Below are 17,724 nucleotides of genomic sequence, written 5' to 3'. Positions count from 1 at the left end.
TTTATTATGTCATTTTTACCTCAACAAACATAAACAGTACATATAAATTTGGTATTGGTCAATGTCAGTTTCTAATAGTTGATTCTTGCTGTTAATGTATGCCTTGACCTGTGTTCCACATCCCTGAAGTGTGTCCTGGAAAATAAATCGTCTAATGAAAAAATGAAATGAATAAAGTAAATTATTCCCATCACTGAGTTAGATTAATCATTTCTATAAATGTTTTGTCAATCTGCAGTGCATCTTCTGACCAGAAGATGAAAAGAGGGTATCATGCCTTACAAAACATCATTAATATATTGGGAACTAGTGTGACAAATACATGAAGATTTTACTACATCTTTGTGGAATTAATACATTGTTTCACTCTTATTAAAAGGACAATTGCTACTCATCAAATAGCGGAGGCACTGAGTTGCAGATACATACAACAAAAAGACTGTAAGAAAGTGAGCTTTCAAAAATAGACAAAAACAAAAAACACACACACAACTCACACTTATGACAACAGTCTTTGGCAGCTGACAACAGACTGCAAGCAGCAGTACATGATGGGAGAGGCAATTGGGTTGTGGGGGTACGGAGGATGCTGCGACAGGGAGGGAGAGAGCTAGCAGGGTAAGAGTGGTAGATGGTAAATTGCTGATTGTGGGAGTGAGCAGGGATGATGTGGAGAGAGGGTGGGGCAGCTAGATCCAGTCTGGGTGTTATATGGTGATTAGGGGAAGGGGTGGGGGGTAGTGGAGAAGGAAAGAAATAAAAAAGACTGGGTGCATTGGTGGAATAGAGGGCTCTGTAGTGCTGGAATGGGAACAGGTAAGGGGCTAGATGGATGATGACAATGATTAATGAAGGTTGAGGCCAGGAGGGTTACGAGAATGTAGGGTATATTGCAGGGAGAGGGAGAGTTCCCACCTACACAGTTCAAAAAAACTGATGTTAGTGGGGAGGATTCAGAAGGCAAAGGCTGCAAAGCAGTCATTGAAATGAAGAATATCGCACTGGGCAGCATGCTGCAAATCAAATCTCCTGTGCCTTGTCTTTCCAGTTACCCACCACCTCCCAAAGTCCCACTGTCTGGCCACAGAGAAGCATTCCTCTTGTGATTCAGCACCACCAAGAACTGGAGCAACTGAGTTATATTCTCCACCAGAGCTTCAACTACCTCTTGTCATGCCCTGAAATGAGCTTTGTCCTACCTACTAAACTCTCCCCTGCCATAGTCGTATTCCACCTCCCACTGAACCAGCACAATATCCTTGTCCAGCTCTACACAACTCCTGCTCCCAACCCCTAGCCTCATGGCTCATATCCCTGTAACAGATGTAGGTGCAAGACCTGTCCCATACATCCTCCCACCACCACCTACTCCAATCTGCTAAAAAACTTCACCTATCCCATCAAATGCAGGGCTACCTGTGGAATAAGTCATGTGATCTACAAGTTAACATGCAACCACTGTGCTAAATTCTATGTAGGCAACACAACCAACAAGCTGGCTGTCTGCATGAATGGCCACCAACAAACTGTGGCCAAGAAACAGCTGGATCACCCTGTTGTTGAGCACACCAGCCAACATGACATTCTTCATTTCAGTGACTGCTACACAGCCTGTGCCATTGGATCCTTCCCACCAACAACAGCTTTTCTGAATTGCACAGGTGGGAACTCTTCCTGCAATATACCCTACATTCCTGTAACCCTCCTGGCCTCAATCTTCGTTAGTCATTGTCCTTACCCCCCTAGCCCCTTCCCTGTTCCCGTTCCAGAAGTACCCAGCCCTCTATTTCACCAGTGCACCCAGTCCTTTTACATCTCTCCTTTTCCTCAACCATCTCTCCATCTCATCCCTGCTCACTCCCACAAGCAACACTTTACAGTTCCCCACCCTTACCCTGCTATCTCTCCCCCCCCCCCCCCCCACTCCCTCTGCCCCAGCCTCCTCCTCACCCCCGCCACCCAGCTGCCTCTTCCATCATGTGCTGCTGCTCACAGTCCAACTCCAGCTGCCAGAGATTGTGATCACGTGTGCGTGTTTTTTGTCTATTTTTGACAAAAGCCTTGTTGGCTGAAAGCTCACTTTCTGCCATTTTATTGTGTCTATGTGCGACTCAGCATCTCCACTATATGGTGAGTAGCAGCTGTCTTTTTCATAATACTGTTAAGATTCCATCCTGGATTTTCCATTGTTTAATACATTGTTTCTCTCCATAAGTACAGTCAGTACAGTAGTTATACCTAATTTGTCAACCACTTAATTCAGCTGTATTATTTACTGAAAAATATACTTATACATCATTGTTTGAAAATAAGTATTGGTGTTTCAGTGGCACAACCTTTAACTGTTAGGTGAATGCTCCCTATATTGTTGACTTCTTCTCAATAACCTGAAAATAGAGTTTTAGCTACTAAAATTATATCTTTATTTCTGAAATAAACATGCACCGATGTATTTGTTTTAGGTCAGACAGTGGCAAGGAAATCCCACTTGACCTACTCACCAGCATGACCAAATTTGACACAAAGCAACCAAAGGGCACAATTGATGTATGGTGGCTGTATGATGACGGAGGTAAGTCAGATGTTGAATTATCTCTTCAAGCATTTAAACAGCAGAGTGATTTATTTCAAAGATACTGCAAACCAATGTACATAACTCACTGGCTTCCATTCAAAACAAATAAATCTTTTGTCTACATGCATAATCATAAATCGTGTTTTGGCTGCTCTTTTGCTTGGCTCTTTGGAGTTGCGGTCTCCCAGTGTAGATAAATATATATCAGTTATTTCACTACTTATGTTCTTTCAGTGTTCTATTCTAGATGCTACTTCAGGGTGTTTTCATGAAATAATTAATTAGTTACAGTTGGCCAATACTTATTGGAGCTTCCCGGCTTTCAATAGTGAAGTTTATGCACTTTTGTTGAGGCAGCTTAATCTCTCTGTCAGAAGCTGTAGCATTTTCTTTCATCTATACTACTATTCTTCCACATAAAGTTTAACTTTTATTTTCAGTTAGTTCAATAAGCAGATCTTTTCATCTTTCTTGAGATTTTAAAATCCCATTCTTGACTGATATTACTACACAGGGAGACTGGATTTTAGAGATATTTTCCATAATTTACATTTGCTTCTTTTCACATCCTTACTGGCATGTTTGTAAATAAGCCAGACAGCTTTTTTTAATGAATTTTTTCTTACAATGCTTATCATTAGATGTAACTCAATATTTTAAAAATTTTAGAGGTGCAGATTTGTAATAAAATTTTCATTCTTGCTCTTAGGTCTTACAATCCTGCTGCCATACATAATCAGCACAAGAAGCAACTGGTCAAGCTGTAGGTTGAGGGTGTTTGCCCTTGCCAATCACAAAAATGATCTTGACCTTGAGCAAAAAAAGTAGGTTCTCTTTGCAGCAGTTTTTATTTATTTATTTATTATATATGAGTTCCATACACCCTGAATGTGGGAGCTGTTAATTACAGTCACAAAATACTTTCATAGAATACATATGAATAAAGTAGTTGACTAGGCTGTTAATGAATGTATTATTGTGAGAGTTAGAGGGAGGATAAACAGCCAAAGATTTTCCTGCTGGTGACCCATTTGGCACACCAGAGAAGCCAAATGATGTCAAGTTGAGTTGGTATGTTCGTGGTAAAGATGTGCGCTACATTTTCCTGTTCTTTTGTTTTATTTGTCATAGTTTGCAACTGTGGTAATAATAAATACACTCCTGGAAATTGAAATAAGAACACCGTGAATTCATTGTCCCAGGAAGGGGAAACTTTATTGACACATTCCTGGGGTCAGATACATCACATGATCACACTGACAGAACCACAGGCACATAGACACAGGCAACAGAGCATGCACAATGTCGGCACTAGTACAGTGTATATCCACCTTTCGCAGCAATGCAGGCTGCTATTCTCCCATGGAGACGATCGTAGAGATGCTGGATGTAGTCCTGTGGAATGGCTTGCCATGCCATTTCCACCTGGCACCTCAGTTGGACCAGCGTTCGTGCTGGACGTGCAGACCGCGTGAGACGACGCTTCATCCAGTCCCAAACATGCTCAATGGGGGACAGATCCGGAGATCTTGCTGGCCAGGGTAGTTGACTTACACCTTCTAGAGCACGTTGGGTGGCACGGGATACATGCGGACGTGCATTGTCCTGTTGGAACGGCAAGTTCCCTTGCCGGTCTAGGAATGGTAGAACGATGGGTTCGATGACGGTTTGGATGTACCGTGCACTATTCAGTGTCCCCTCGACGATCACCAGTGGTGTACGGCCAGTGTAGGAGATCGCTCCCCACACCATGATGCCGGGTGTTGGCCCTGTGTGCCTCGGTCGTATGCAGTCCTGATTGTGGCGCTCACCTGCACGGCACCAAACACGCATACGACCATCATTGGTACCAAGGCAGAAGCGACTCTCATCGCTGAAGACGACACGTCTCCATTCGTCCCTCCATTCATGCCTGTCGCGACACCACTGGAGGCGGTCTGCACGATGTTGGGGCGTGAGCGGAAGACGGCCTAACGGTGTGCGGGACCGTAGCCCAGCTTCATGGAGACGGTTGCGAATGGTCCTCGCCGATACCCCAGGAGCAACAGTGTCCCTAATTTGCTGGGAAGTGGCGGTGCGGTCCCCTACGGCACTGCGTAGGATCCTACGGTCTTGGCGTGCATCCGTGCGTCGCTGCGGTCCGGTCCCAGGTCGACGGGCACGTGCACATTCCGCCGACCACTGGCGACAACATCGATGTACTGTGGAGACCTCACGCCCCACGTGTTGAGCAATTCGGCGGTACGTCCACCCGGCCTCCTGCATGCCCACTATACGCCCTCGCTCAAAGTCCGTCAACTGCACATACGGTTCACGTCCACGCTGTCGCGGCATGCTACCAGTGTTAAAGACTGCGATGGAGCTCCGTATGCCACGGCAAACTGGCTGACACTGACGGCGGCGGTGCACAAATGCTGCGCAGCTAGCGCCATTCGACGGCCAACACCGCGGTTCCTGGTGTGTCCGCTGTGCCGTGCGTGTGATCATTGCTTGTACAGCCCTCTCGCAGTGTCCGGAGCAAGTATGGTGGGTCTGACACACCGGTGTCAATGTGTTCTTTTTTCCATTTCCAGGAGTGTAGTTTGTGTGAAAGCTGGAATTATTCCTAGACATTTCTGGGGCTCTGCCACAATCATCTGAACAATGGTGACAAATTTTTGGCTGTCTATGTACAATGAGTTTTATTGAGCATCAATTTTGCCTGCAATGGTGTAATGTGATATGATTCTTTTTATTTTGGATCTACCACAAAGGTTCGCATATTGATAGTTATCAGTAGTAGCAGAACAATAATTTTAGACATGATGATGAAAGAAGAGCAAAATATTGAATAAAAAAAGCTATTAGATAAAACAAGTTATAACATGGAAGACCAACTTGTAACTCATAATGACAAGTGTATCTATGCAATATTTCTGAAAATTCATAATACATTCATTTGCGCTATTTTGCAAAATTGTTGAGAGGAGAATCATGCTGATAATATATCAAGTAAAGGAATTGCTCCACAAACATGGAAAATCAGATAAAAATATAGCCTATGAGGCCAGTTAAAGCCATTCAATTTTTATGTAGGTTAATTTTTGAAAGTTCCAAATTACAGAAAATACCCAAGAATGTGTCAGAGAATTTGTGGCTTTACTTTTCAGTAAAAACTAATAAACTTGTACTAAGACAACATTTATTCAGAGTCATTTTCAGAAACAGGGTTAGGAGAAATGTGCAATTTATTGTGCATAGATTATGGGACAAAACTGCAATGACCACTGACATTTTTTATTGTTTTGTCCAACATAATAAATCTTTATTGAAAATTAATAGTTACATAGAATGTGAAGAGGATTATGATGGCGATGGGGGTGGTGATAGTGGTGGTGATCCAGTCCAAAAGGGTGATGATAAAAAACTGAATTTTGTGGAGAAAAAGACGAAAAAAATTCCAAATCAGTAGCAGATGATAAAAGTCGAGCATAATTCTCACTGAGTCCACTTGATCAATGCAAATTTTCTGTTGTTTCATGACAATGGGTGTGCCAAGTCAGTGAAAAATATCTAGTCAAAAATTGGATCTTGAATTTCAAGGAAACAGTATTGTTAGAGGGCTGGAACCAGTTGCAAGTTCTTGTAGTTGCAAACAAACAAAAATTCTTGAAGGTTTAACTAAGCTCTTGATGCAAGACAAGAAGATTCTTACATTAACTCTCCAGGTTGTCATGCATGTTAGCACACCATTTCTAGGATTTGGGCAGGTGCATCAGTCTCAGATAGAATCCGCCTGGCATATTAATGATGAGGGCCAGTGTGCCGGCTACCTTGAATGTGGTTTTCTGGGGGTTTCCCACACCCAAACAGGTGAATACATAGCTTATATCCAGCCCACCTCTATTATATGATTTGCAAACAATTTAGATAATGTTCGTACATTTTCATCTGAATGACACAACATGCAGACATTTGGAGTACACAAATTCCATCCTGTGCAGTTAAGGGATGGCGACAAGAAGGATTTCTGGCCATCCCTGACGATGCTAAATGTAATAATAAGCATGTCAAACGTGTGTAGGTTAGGATAAAGACAAAAGAAAAGGAAGAAGAGAAGATTTATACATTGTGGGTTGCACTGAAAACAGCTTTGAAAGAGAAATCCGACCTGAAGCTCAGTTGCAGAGATATACAAACAGTAATTTCTAAAGAACAAGAAATAGGAAGAATCTCTTGATTCAAGAGTCTTTTCTTGTAAGGGATGAGAGTATCAGCCATGCTGATTCTAATAAACATTTGCTCTAACAGTATCTGATGAATGAGAGAGAAGACAATTCAGGCACAATACTTCTATTTCACAGAGCGGGAAATGTGAATGAGTTTAAGGGAAAGAATGAGGCATCAAAAAAGTGCTATGAAGTCACTGAAAAGAAGTTACAGCAATTGGTATTTCAGAAACTACAGTAATAAATATGCTAAAAACTCAAGTAGCACAAACATCAAAAGTGCAGCTTTGGATCCAAACTGCATTGCCAGCAGCCACAATTAAAGTGATTTCAACCACAAGAGTAACAGATTTTGCAATCTCAATGCGTGAAAGAAAAGAAGAAAAAAAAGCAAAAGGTGAAAATGCATGTAAAAATTGGTAAGAAGAGCGCTGATGTAAATCTAAAACTGTCTAAATATGTATGCGAGAGATGAAGATGCTCATTGAGTGCCGAAGACAGCTTTAATTATTATGAAAAGATGTTTATGAGGCTTTGGATGCTCCAAGACTGCAGGATAAAGATGTAATACTGCCAGGGCTTAGGAAAAACGTTCTCTCTCCTCAGGTATTGTTGAGGCTGATAACGATAAAAATGAAATACTTACTTGTGTTATTTCTGAAGATAGTGTGAATGTAGATTTTCTAGTCATGAGTGGTCTTCGTAAACAAGTTGAAGTTTCAATAAACAAGGTTAGAATTACTATTAGGAAGCTAAATGTGGAAGCTCTCAAATGTGGAAGCTCTCTTCATGTGTCTCTGTACAGCAAACAAACAAGAGTTAGATACTGTTAGTGGCAAAAAAAAGAACATACTGAAGATTTAGAAACTAATTACATTGCAACAAAGGTGTAAACCACAGATGTCAGAATGAAAATTGTTGTGAAATAACAACCAACATATAAGAGATTGAAAAGACTGTCATCAGAAGAGAGAGAAATATTGACAATGAAGTCCATGTGTGACTTGATCAAGGAGTAATTGAACCAAATCAATCTGAATATGTTAAGCAGGTTGCAGCTGAAAAAAAGAAAAATGGGGAGTATTGCACATGGACAGAGTACAGAAAATTAAATAAAATTAAAGTGAAAATTTGTTAACCATTGCCCCTTGTAGAATATGTTTTTACATAAACTGCAATATTCCTGAGTAGTTATTTATATGAATTATATTATAATAATAGCAAAGAGTAAGACTGGCACACTTTAGTGGCTTAGTTTAGTGTTGAAAAAAATATTAATTAGCTCTGAAGGAGGACATCAACTGAAAGCTTGGCAACATTTTCAGTCTTGTTTATTTGCTTACTGACCACTCAATGCAACTATATGGTGAGCTCTTATCTGTACTTCTTCCATTGTTTATATTCCACCAAGGACTCTCCATAGCCAAATAACATTTCTCTTAATTGATCCACAAAAGACAATTCAGATGTTTTATGCTTAACAGAACATGATGTCATTATTGTCACAACCTTTATTCAGACAGTGAGCTTCGCTCTTGCACATTCATATTGTGAAAGTAATAACGAGGGAGAAAATTTGTAAAAATGGAGTTCGTGATGCCAAAGATCTCATCAAAGCTTAAATTACTTTTTAAAAAATACTTTTTAAAATGTTTGCTATGCCTCTCCTTTGACTGTCCCTAAAAACTGAAAATCTATTTCACAGACATTTTCTTGACGATAAAATGCACACTGTTTCCAAAATTTTCACATATCATTGATGTAACTTCACTTTTTTGCACATTGTGTTGACCTATTTTTAAAAAAGTAGAGGGATCACCATTCCCACTCTCACTTTACAGACAGTAACCTTTGACTTTAGTTTCAATTTTGAGATAATAAATGGGACATTTTCAATTTCTTTGCAAAGTTATCACATTTAAATATCCTTAATCTTTATATGTTCCTTGTAGCCATATCACTTCTAAGTTAAGGTGTATGTTGAGTGTAATCTTGCAAATGATTCTGCATGAAATGGAACAGTTTTCACCAGAAATGATGATGATGATGATGGCGATAATGATGATGACGAGGATGATGCACCTAGTAATAGTGTCTGATATGCTACATTCTGAAACACAAATTAAATACAGACTCTGCAAACATTCTAGAACATTTATTTACTTCAAACAATGGAAAATCCAGGACGGAATGTAACAATATTATGAAAAGGAAAGTTGCCACTCACCATATTGTGGAGATGCTGAGTCACAGATAGGCATAACAAAAACACTGTCACAAATAAAGCTTTTGGTGCATAAGGCCTTCATCAAAAATAGATGACACACACACAAATGCAGCTCACACACATGACTGAAGTCTCAGAGAGCTGTAGCCACACTGCCATTGCAGTCTATTTTTGATGAAGGCCTTACAAGCTGAAAGCTTTATTTGTGACAGTCTTTTCGTTCTGCCTGGCTGTGACTCATTTATTTACTTCATTAAGATACATACAAGTAACTTCCTTAGTGCATCTTGCAAATAGATTAAGTAGTGTCAGACAATAACCTCAAGAATATTAAGCTATATCTGTAAAATCAAGGGGTATCAGTGTTTCTATGACTGTATCACTTCTTGACGTAAGAGGTGGCTCCTCCTTTCTTCATACCTGAACTACAGTAACATGATGCTAAGTTATATCCAATCATTTTCAGCATCCCTATTGTAATGGTCAAATGATACTCAGATGTACATATTATATCAACAGAATTTTTAGGCTAATGAATTCATTGATTTCATTTTATTAACATATAATATTTTTGTGCAATATATTTACTTTGACCTTTTTGCCAACATTTATCATTATAATTACTTTAATATTAATAGCCTGAAATTTGAGTTTACTCTACACAATGGGCTGCCCTCACAGCAGTGCCCAAAGGGATATGCCCAATAGTGGTAGTCCTCTCTTCCCCATCCCCTTAATTGTTTCTAATGAGTTGTAAAACGCCACCTGTCAAAAGTATCAATAGCAACCAAACATGTCAATGTTGTAACTGACAGAAGCAGTCCTTTTTTTCCATATCATCATCAAATGATGACTTTGGAAATGTAATATTGTCACAAAGGTAGAGTACAAGTTCATATAATTTATGTATGAAGTTTTAATACATAACTTATTTAATTACAAATGTTAATACATAATATACACTGATCAGCCAGAACACTATGACCACCTACCTAATAGCCGGTTATGTCCACCTTCGGCGTGGATAACAGTGATGATGCATCATGGTATGGAAGCAATGTGGCTGTGGTAGGTCACTGGAGGAACCTGGCACCACATCCACATCCACAAGTCACCTAATTCCTGTAAATTCGGGGGAGAGGGAGGGTGGGGGATGAAGAGCTCTGATGTCACGTTCAGTCACATCCCGTATGTGTTCAATCTGGTTCAGATCTGGCGAGTTGGGGGGGGGGGGGGGGGGGGGGGGAAGCACATCAACTGAAACTTGCCACTGTGTTCTTCAATCATGTTTAGGGCCTTGTGACAGGGTGCATCATCTTGCTGAAAAATTCCACTGCCTTCAGGAAACAAGATCGTCATGAAGGGGTGTATGTGGTCTGCAACCAGTGTACGTCATTGGCCTTCATGGTGCCTTGCATGAGATCCCCTGGACCCATGGATGCCTTCGTGAATGTTCCCCAGAGCATAACAGAGCCACCGCCAGCTTGTCCTACCCAGCATTACATGTGTCAAGGAACTGTTCCCCTGGAAGATGACAGATTTCAGGATTCATTGGACTATGCAATGCTCTGTCACTAGCCCAATGTCAAGCACCAGTGATCATGCCCCATTTCAGTAGTAGTTGCCGAAGTTGTGGTGTTAACATTAGCACATGCATGGGAAGGCCCATCGTTAGGAGACTACAGGGCACTGTGTGTTCAGACACACTTGTACTCTGCCCAGCATTAAAGTCTGATGTTAATTCCACCACAGTTTGCCACTTGTCCTGTTTTATGTCTGCCCAGCCTATGACATCGGACATCTGTAATGACAGGTGGCCATCCAACCCCATGGCGTCTGGACGTGGTATCACCTTCGCTTCACCAGTTGTTGAAGACAATCACAACAACACTCCTCGAACACCCAACCAGTTGTGCAGATTCTGAAATGCTTGTGCCAAGCCTCTGGGCCATCACACTCTGCCCTTGATCAAACTCAGGTAGATTGTGCACTTTCCCCATTCTATACAAGGACCGCAGACTCATCCTCGCCAGGTAATGCTGCTATCACCTGTATGGGTTTATATTGATAGCAGGTCAGTGGTCATAGTGTTCTGGCTGACCAGAGTATACAGCTTAGAATTCTTTCTAACTTTCTATTGACGTGACCCACCGATCTGTAATCAAAACATGAACAAAACATGAACATGAACAAACGACGAAATATTTGTATGTTTTTTGTAAGTTTACCAGGTCTCTCTCTCTTTATACTGTAGCCCTCATGCTGTCAGAACTGTTTCCTGTCCCACGTACCATCATATCAGGATTCTCTTTTCCATACGCTTTACACACACACCTGTATCATCTACTACTTGTCTAAGACATGCACTTGGTTGAACAATTTGGTGGCCTGATATTTGCTTTATAATTCTTGCTGTAACAAATAAACTACACCTCTTTCATGACTACTACCTAACAGCAGGACATTTACCGTCTTTCATATTTTCTTTGGAACCAATGGTTCCTGTTAATAGCCTGCTGTGCCTTTGCTACAACAACATCAACTGGAGACTGTTTCTCTCTGAGGTAGCAGAATGGAGCTATTTTTTGTGTAGTGATAAAACTTTACTACTGCCGCCCAAACATTTCATGCTCATATTTGTTTACAAAAAATATGGAAATATGGGTCAACTAATAAAAGTAAATTTGTATACACTACAGTTAATATTTAATAATAGTGAACACAATGTGTTGTTATGCCTAAGTAACAAACATAGTTACATGGAAATTTATCAATACCTAGAGAGCAGAAATTTTAAGTGTGGATACATATAGGTGATACAAAAATTAGACAGTATTTTATTTTCAATGTGTTACATGCTTGTTATAAAACTCAGCATTACTCTCTTTCATTTCAGTATGGCAAACTTGTTGACCAAGTTCCGTATTGAGTATTCCAGTCTCACAATGGTCTCTGGCATTACAGAAAAGCCACAGCCTGATACACTGGCATTTTTTGAAAAATTAATTGAAGGTCTGAAAGGTATGTACACTGTTTCCAAAATATTTTTGTGCAGCTTCTTATTTTGCTGTTATGAAATTCTTTTCTCAAGAAACTACCACATTCATAAGAGTACTGCCTTCTCCAAGATTTATTTTTGGTTATAAGACGTATTCATAAAATGTAAAAAAGTTAACAACATTTAATACAATGAAAGTCATCCAGAGTTCAGAATAAGTCAATGTACTTACTTCCACTGCTGTCCCATCACTGTAGACTATTATTGACAGCTTAGAGACCAATAGGTTGATTTAGAAAGTTCAACTGTGGTTGCACATAATGCGGTACATTCAATTCAATTTATTAGTGTCCTTGTACTACATCATCAAAATGACATAGGACTTGTCAATAAACATAACAATTTAAAATAAATGTACATGAAAATTTATAATTGAATTTACTTGTCACTTAGACATTACAATTTTAATAGAACTGTAAGAACATTAACATAAAAATATACAAGTAGGATAACAACGTACAAAAAAAAAGCTAGTGATTCTCACATCAAAGATTATTTTCATTCTTACATTAACACTGTTTCTTTCTTAGTTATTAAGTATCTGTTCCTGTGATGTAATTGCTCTTATGGACCTAGATTAGGTGATGGTAGGAGAGTGCACAGGGCATATTTTAAGTGGGGGCCATTAATCAGAATATAAATCATGTGGCAAGAGAATAGGAGGAGAGCACAGGTCTGGTAAGTAGGTTGAGAAGAGCAGAAATTGTACAGATAAGTTCCAGTGGCTATTGTGGGAAGAACTCATTCAGACAAATCTAATCTCAGGTGAAGAAGTTGTTTAATGTATTCCAGAGTATATTATTGTATGACAACAGATGAATTTCTTTGTTCTCTTGGAGATAAACCATTAGTAGTATGAGTGGATAAAAATCCTCTTGTGAACAAGGCTGGTCTGATAATCATGAGAGATGAATACCTTGGCGCAGCTAATTAGTGTCCTAACAAATATGCTTACTGTAAATCTGAAGGTATGTAAGAGTGATTATTTCAGTTGAAAAAGAATAGACACTTTTGAAGAGCAAGTACTGTCATTTGTTGGTACATTTTACGTGTACTGAAGTATGGAAATGTCTGTCAGTGAGATGGATGTCAACACTGAAGGAGATATACAAGGTTCATTAATGAACAAGATTAATTTATCTTCTGAGTGAACAATATAGCTAGTTCCGCTTCACCAAATGCCCAGGTGATGGAACTATCAATGTATAGGGAACAAGAACAGGGAGTGATGGCCACTAAATTACAAGTGTCGTAACACCAAGGCAGCTTGGTGCCCATAGTTCAACACTTGATTTGATTGTGATTTGCCCATCAGAAGTATAGGGTTACAACAGTTATTTGACAAGTATGTAACTAATTAAGGGGAGGAAGAAGAATTAGGTTTTAAAAAAATAATGCGGTTGCTGGTTAGATTTGGTCACATATAAGATAATGTGTATCATACTAGCTGAAGTGCAATCACTGTCTGGCTTTCTACATCTGCATGACAACAGCAAAGCTTTCAGTGTGGATAAATGAACATACAATGATTTTTTGTATTGGTAATATGCAATACCATGCTGCAGAGTATGATCTATATCACAACAGTCGTGGTCTGCTTCACTGCACTACAATGCACTGCACTGCACTGCTCTGCCCTGCATCTACTACCTAACTAACTATTGTTTCAGCCATTGTTTTAGTGTTTACTATCTCTATTTTATATTTTGTAACTTTTGTTTTAAGATTTTCGTTCCTTGGTTTCTCCCTTCTACCATTTGCTTCTTCTTTCCTGTTGTTGGCCATTTCTACCCTGTAGGTGGTTCCTTTTGCATTTTTAAATTATATTTAAGAATTCATGAGATATTAATTTTCACTCACTGTTTCTGTTGCTGCAAACTCTCCCACAAACTGGACTCATCAATGGCACTATAGGACGGCATCCTTTCCCTCAACTACTGATTAGAGCACATGAAGCACTTTTGTCCAAATATCAGTTTAATGCAATGTTGGTCTTGGCCTTGTCAAAACAGTTCTGTCACCATTCCTGCAACAACTAAAATGTACTATTCTTAGTTTGATAAAATACCAAGCATTCAACAATATCCTCTGTTGTAAGTAAAGAAATCAACTGTTGCATAGATTCACAAATACAAATGGCACAGAGGGGCCCTCTAGAACCACAGATTACGTGATGATACTTCAATGCATAGCATTACAGTTCTCGTCATGATGTAACATGTGGAGAGTACTCAGCAGCTAGTGCCAATTTCCACGCAATGCTGAGTATGTAGCCTATGTTTCAATTACAGAAGTTAAATCAAATTGTAATTTCCATGGCCTCCCAGATGATGTAGTCCCATTCATGTGAGACACGAGACAGAACACATATCAGCTCCAAAAATATCTTGTGCTTGTCCATAAGGCTCTGTTCGGCCACCACTGATTTTTCCAGATTCATGTAATTGATGTTCTGTTGTTAAGCACAGTGGTTGTATTATTTGAAGAAACTGTCTCATGGCAATAGATATTAATACAATCAGCCATTATACATTTGGAAATGACCGTGTGGACAGTAATCAGTATTATACAATGGCTGAGGAGGACCCAGATGAAAACTCTCATAAATTTAACCAATTCTATGAATGTTTTCCAGAGGAAAATGAAAAAATTGTAAGTTACAAGGACTTGTCAGAACAGAACAATAGTTTTATGTTCATTTCTTTTCAATAAGGGCAATCTCTTGGTGCCTAATCTTTGTTTCCTACTATGTACCCTCCTTAAACTGATGACTTCATACTACTTTTATTTTGTACAACACATTTTTCGTAAACTTTGATGTTAAGAAATTGCCAAACTATAGCTTCATAACAGACTTTAATTTTCAAGTGTTTCTCAGACTTCAAAGACACAACACAGCTACAAGTTTTATATCTTAAGATATTGCTCATTATTGCAGCATCTCACAGTGGCATGACTGAAGAAGACTTGGCAGCACAAGAAGAAAAAACTTACCGTCAACTTAGACTACGTGAAATGCTCTTAAAACATTCCCATGATGCATCACTTGTTGTCATGTAAGTGTATTATTATTATTATTATTATTATTATTATTATTATTATTATTATTATTTAACGAAATTTCCAATAATGTACCCCTTCCCCATATCCTTCAGATATACAGTCATTTAATTTATTACACAGTGTGATTAGTTTTTAACAATACAGACTACTGCGTATGTATTCAGTGCAGTATGAGTACTAAGTACTATTCATATACGTAGTAGACAATGTACTCATAGCAAATTAAGATATATGAAACAGTAAACGATAACAAATTCAGAGAATTTTTAATCAGAATTTAGCTATTGCTTGATTAAACTGCCATTTTGTATAAATTCCAGCATTTCTGTTCAACCCCAGTTGACAGTGTTTTATCTGAGAACAGCCACGGAATTTAAGACAGCTTCAGCAAGGCATAAAAAAAACTCAAGCTGAATACCAATTTGAATAAACATTAAAATTAAGACAAAGAACGGCATGTTAACACACACTGCCAGCTGATTCATGGTACTGTTTCTGATCTCTCTAGCAGTTTCAGTGCACATGCATATGTGCCCACCTGCAGCCCCCCCACCCCCCATGCAGACTCTCTCTCTCTCTCTCTCTCTCTCTCTCTCTCTCTCTCTCTCTCTCTCTCTCTGTGTGTGTGTGTGTGTGTGTGTGTGTGTGTGTGTGTGTGTGTTTGTTTGTTGTAGTGAATTCTCATTATGTGTATCTATGAGTCATGCATTAGTCATCTAGATGTGAGGTGTTGCCTACCTTCATTTTTGTGTAGTATTTCTGTCCTGGAATTTCTGTTTCCTTGATATGAAGAAATATTAAGAAAGAACTTGAAATTATAATGTAAGTTGAGCAACAGAAAATGGAAATTAAAAGTTTTAATTTCTTGGATATGATCTGTGGTGTAATTATGTTAAATACGTTCCAGTTACTGTTCAAGTGTATACAACTTTTACTCAGTGAGAATGATGAGTAAATAAGGATATGAAAACTTGAAATGTTTCCAGCTGTAGTGTTGGATTCTGTTCACTGAAATATTACATAGTTATGACAGCACCCAACCACATACCCTAGAACTATTCAAGTAATTATTATGACAGAACAGCATCAAAAAGTGCAATAGCATTACAGTTAGTAATGAGCTCTGGGCCAAAATACATGCCATCAGTTTTAATCTGACAGGAAGTTACTGTGACGTTAATTTATTTTCAGCTATATGAATGAGAGATCATATTTATTTCATGAAAACATATCTTTTACATGAACAACAAGTCGGACATATTTACAATCAATTTGTTCTTGCATTTCAGGTCTCTGCCAATGCCAAGAGTGGGTGTGGTGTCTGCACCTCTCTATATGGCATGGCTTGAAGTACTTACAAAGGACATGCCACCATTCCTACTAGTGAGAGGAAACCACACTTCAGTTCTGACTTTTTATTCTTAGTACTGGACTTCATAATTCAAAATATAATTTTCACAACAGGAAGAAGATTTGTGTTACTTCCTGTATTATGTTTTTACACTAATGGTATTATATTGTTAGTGTGAGAACTGCTCTTGTAAGATGCTGATATTCATCCAGTTGGGCACTTTTTTGTGCTAGTCCATTATTCATCTTACTCAAATACAAACATGTGAGATTATCATTATTTATTTCTTAGGAAAAGTGCAGTATCATATATTATTCATATAAAAAATGAAATTATTTGAAACTTTGTAAAGGTGGGGTAGTTTACATATGTGATTCAGTGTTGCCTGAAGTATCATACATTACATATACTGTAAAGCACTCTCACTCTTATAGTTACTTTTTCATGAGTCATAATGAGACAAGTGACAAATCAACCATGTATGTATGCAGCCTAGCAATAATGTGCTGTTTTGGAACATAAGAGCAAACCCAACTAATGTGTGGTTCTGAGGCAGATTTTGGCTGCTGTTACTATCAGAGGGGGAAAAAAATGGAATTTATATCTCTTATGTAATGAAGAGCTGTCCCAAGGACTTTTGTATACATTATTAATAATTACAAACATAGTTGTTCGTAGAAATCACTTAAGCTCTACAAGCGGTTGTTCTTGAATGTACATCTGAGATTATATTAATATGATATGCTAAATAGCTATAACATATTTTTGTAAACTGGCATAGATAATGCTTATCAACAATTGCTTGCTTGCATTTGTAATGGAAGCTGTTACAGCAGTTTTAGCAGTTAACAGCTCTCTAAATAGACAATAGGCTGAACTTCCTATTTGCCTGTAATTCACCATTTATGTTAAAAGTTCTGAAAACTGAGTGAAACGTTGAAATAAGACATGCTTATGTGTATGTGAAACACCAAAGATGAGACTTTGTCCAAAAAGACATTTCCTAGTTTAAATGTACAAAACACAGAAATAAAATGTTTATTTTTAATATATGATCATATTATTGTTACAATTAGTTCTCATAGTTCTCAACTAATTAACACTTTCACAGATTGAAATATGTTTTCATTTCTCACAAATTCAAACCATCATAGTGATAACAACTGTAACATCTGAACACTGAACAAATATTTAAGATTTGTTTCAGCCAGAAAACGTGTATACTTATAGAAAGTGATAATT

At 38.5% G+C, this 17,724-nt stretch overlaps 1 protein-coding gene across 1 annotated transcript in view; it reads left to right on the top strand.

The window, feature by feature from the left end:
* The window catches only part of LOC126199202 (bumetanide-sensitive sodium-(potassium)-chloride cotransporter), a 316,749-nt gene extending 299,250 nt beyond the window's left edge, over window positions 1–17,499 (top strand). Inside the window, exons 16-20 of the mRNA XM_049935981.1 lie at window positions 2,463–2,572; window positions 3,285–3,399; window positions 11,907–12,031; window positions 15,007–15,124; window positions 16,421–17,499. Of these exons, the coding sequence (XP_049791938.1) occupies window positions 2,463–2,572; window positions 3,285–3,399; window positions 11,907–12,031; window positions 15,007–15,124; window positions 16,421–16,556 (604 nt within the window). The 3' untranslated portion in view covers window positions 16,557–17,499. The remainder of the gene's footprint in view (window positions 1–2,462; window positions 2,573–3,284; window positions 3,400–11,906; window positions 12,032–15,006; window positions 15,125–16,420) is intronic.
* Window positions 17,500–17,724: the final 225 nt, after the last annotated feature.

This window comes from Schistocerca nitens, chromosome 8 (genome assembly GCF_023898315.1).
Source record: "Schistocerca nitens isolate TAMUIC-IGC-003100 chromosome 8, iqSchNite1.1, whole genome shotgun sequence".
NCBI classification, from domain to species: domain Eukaryota; kingdom Metazoa; phylum Arthropoda; class Insecta; order Orthoptera; family Acrididae; genus Schistocerca; species Schistocerca nitens.
This window is presented reverse-complemented; position numbering and strand designations above follow the sequence as displayed.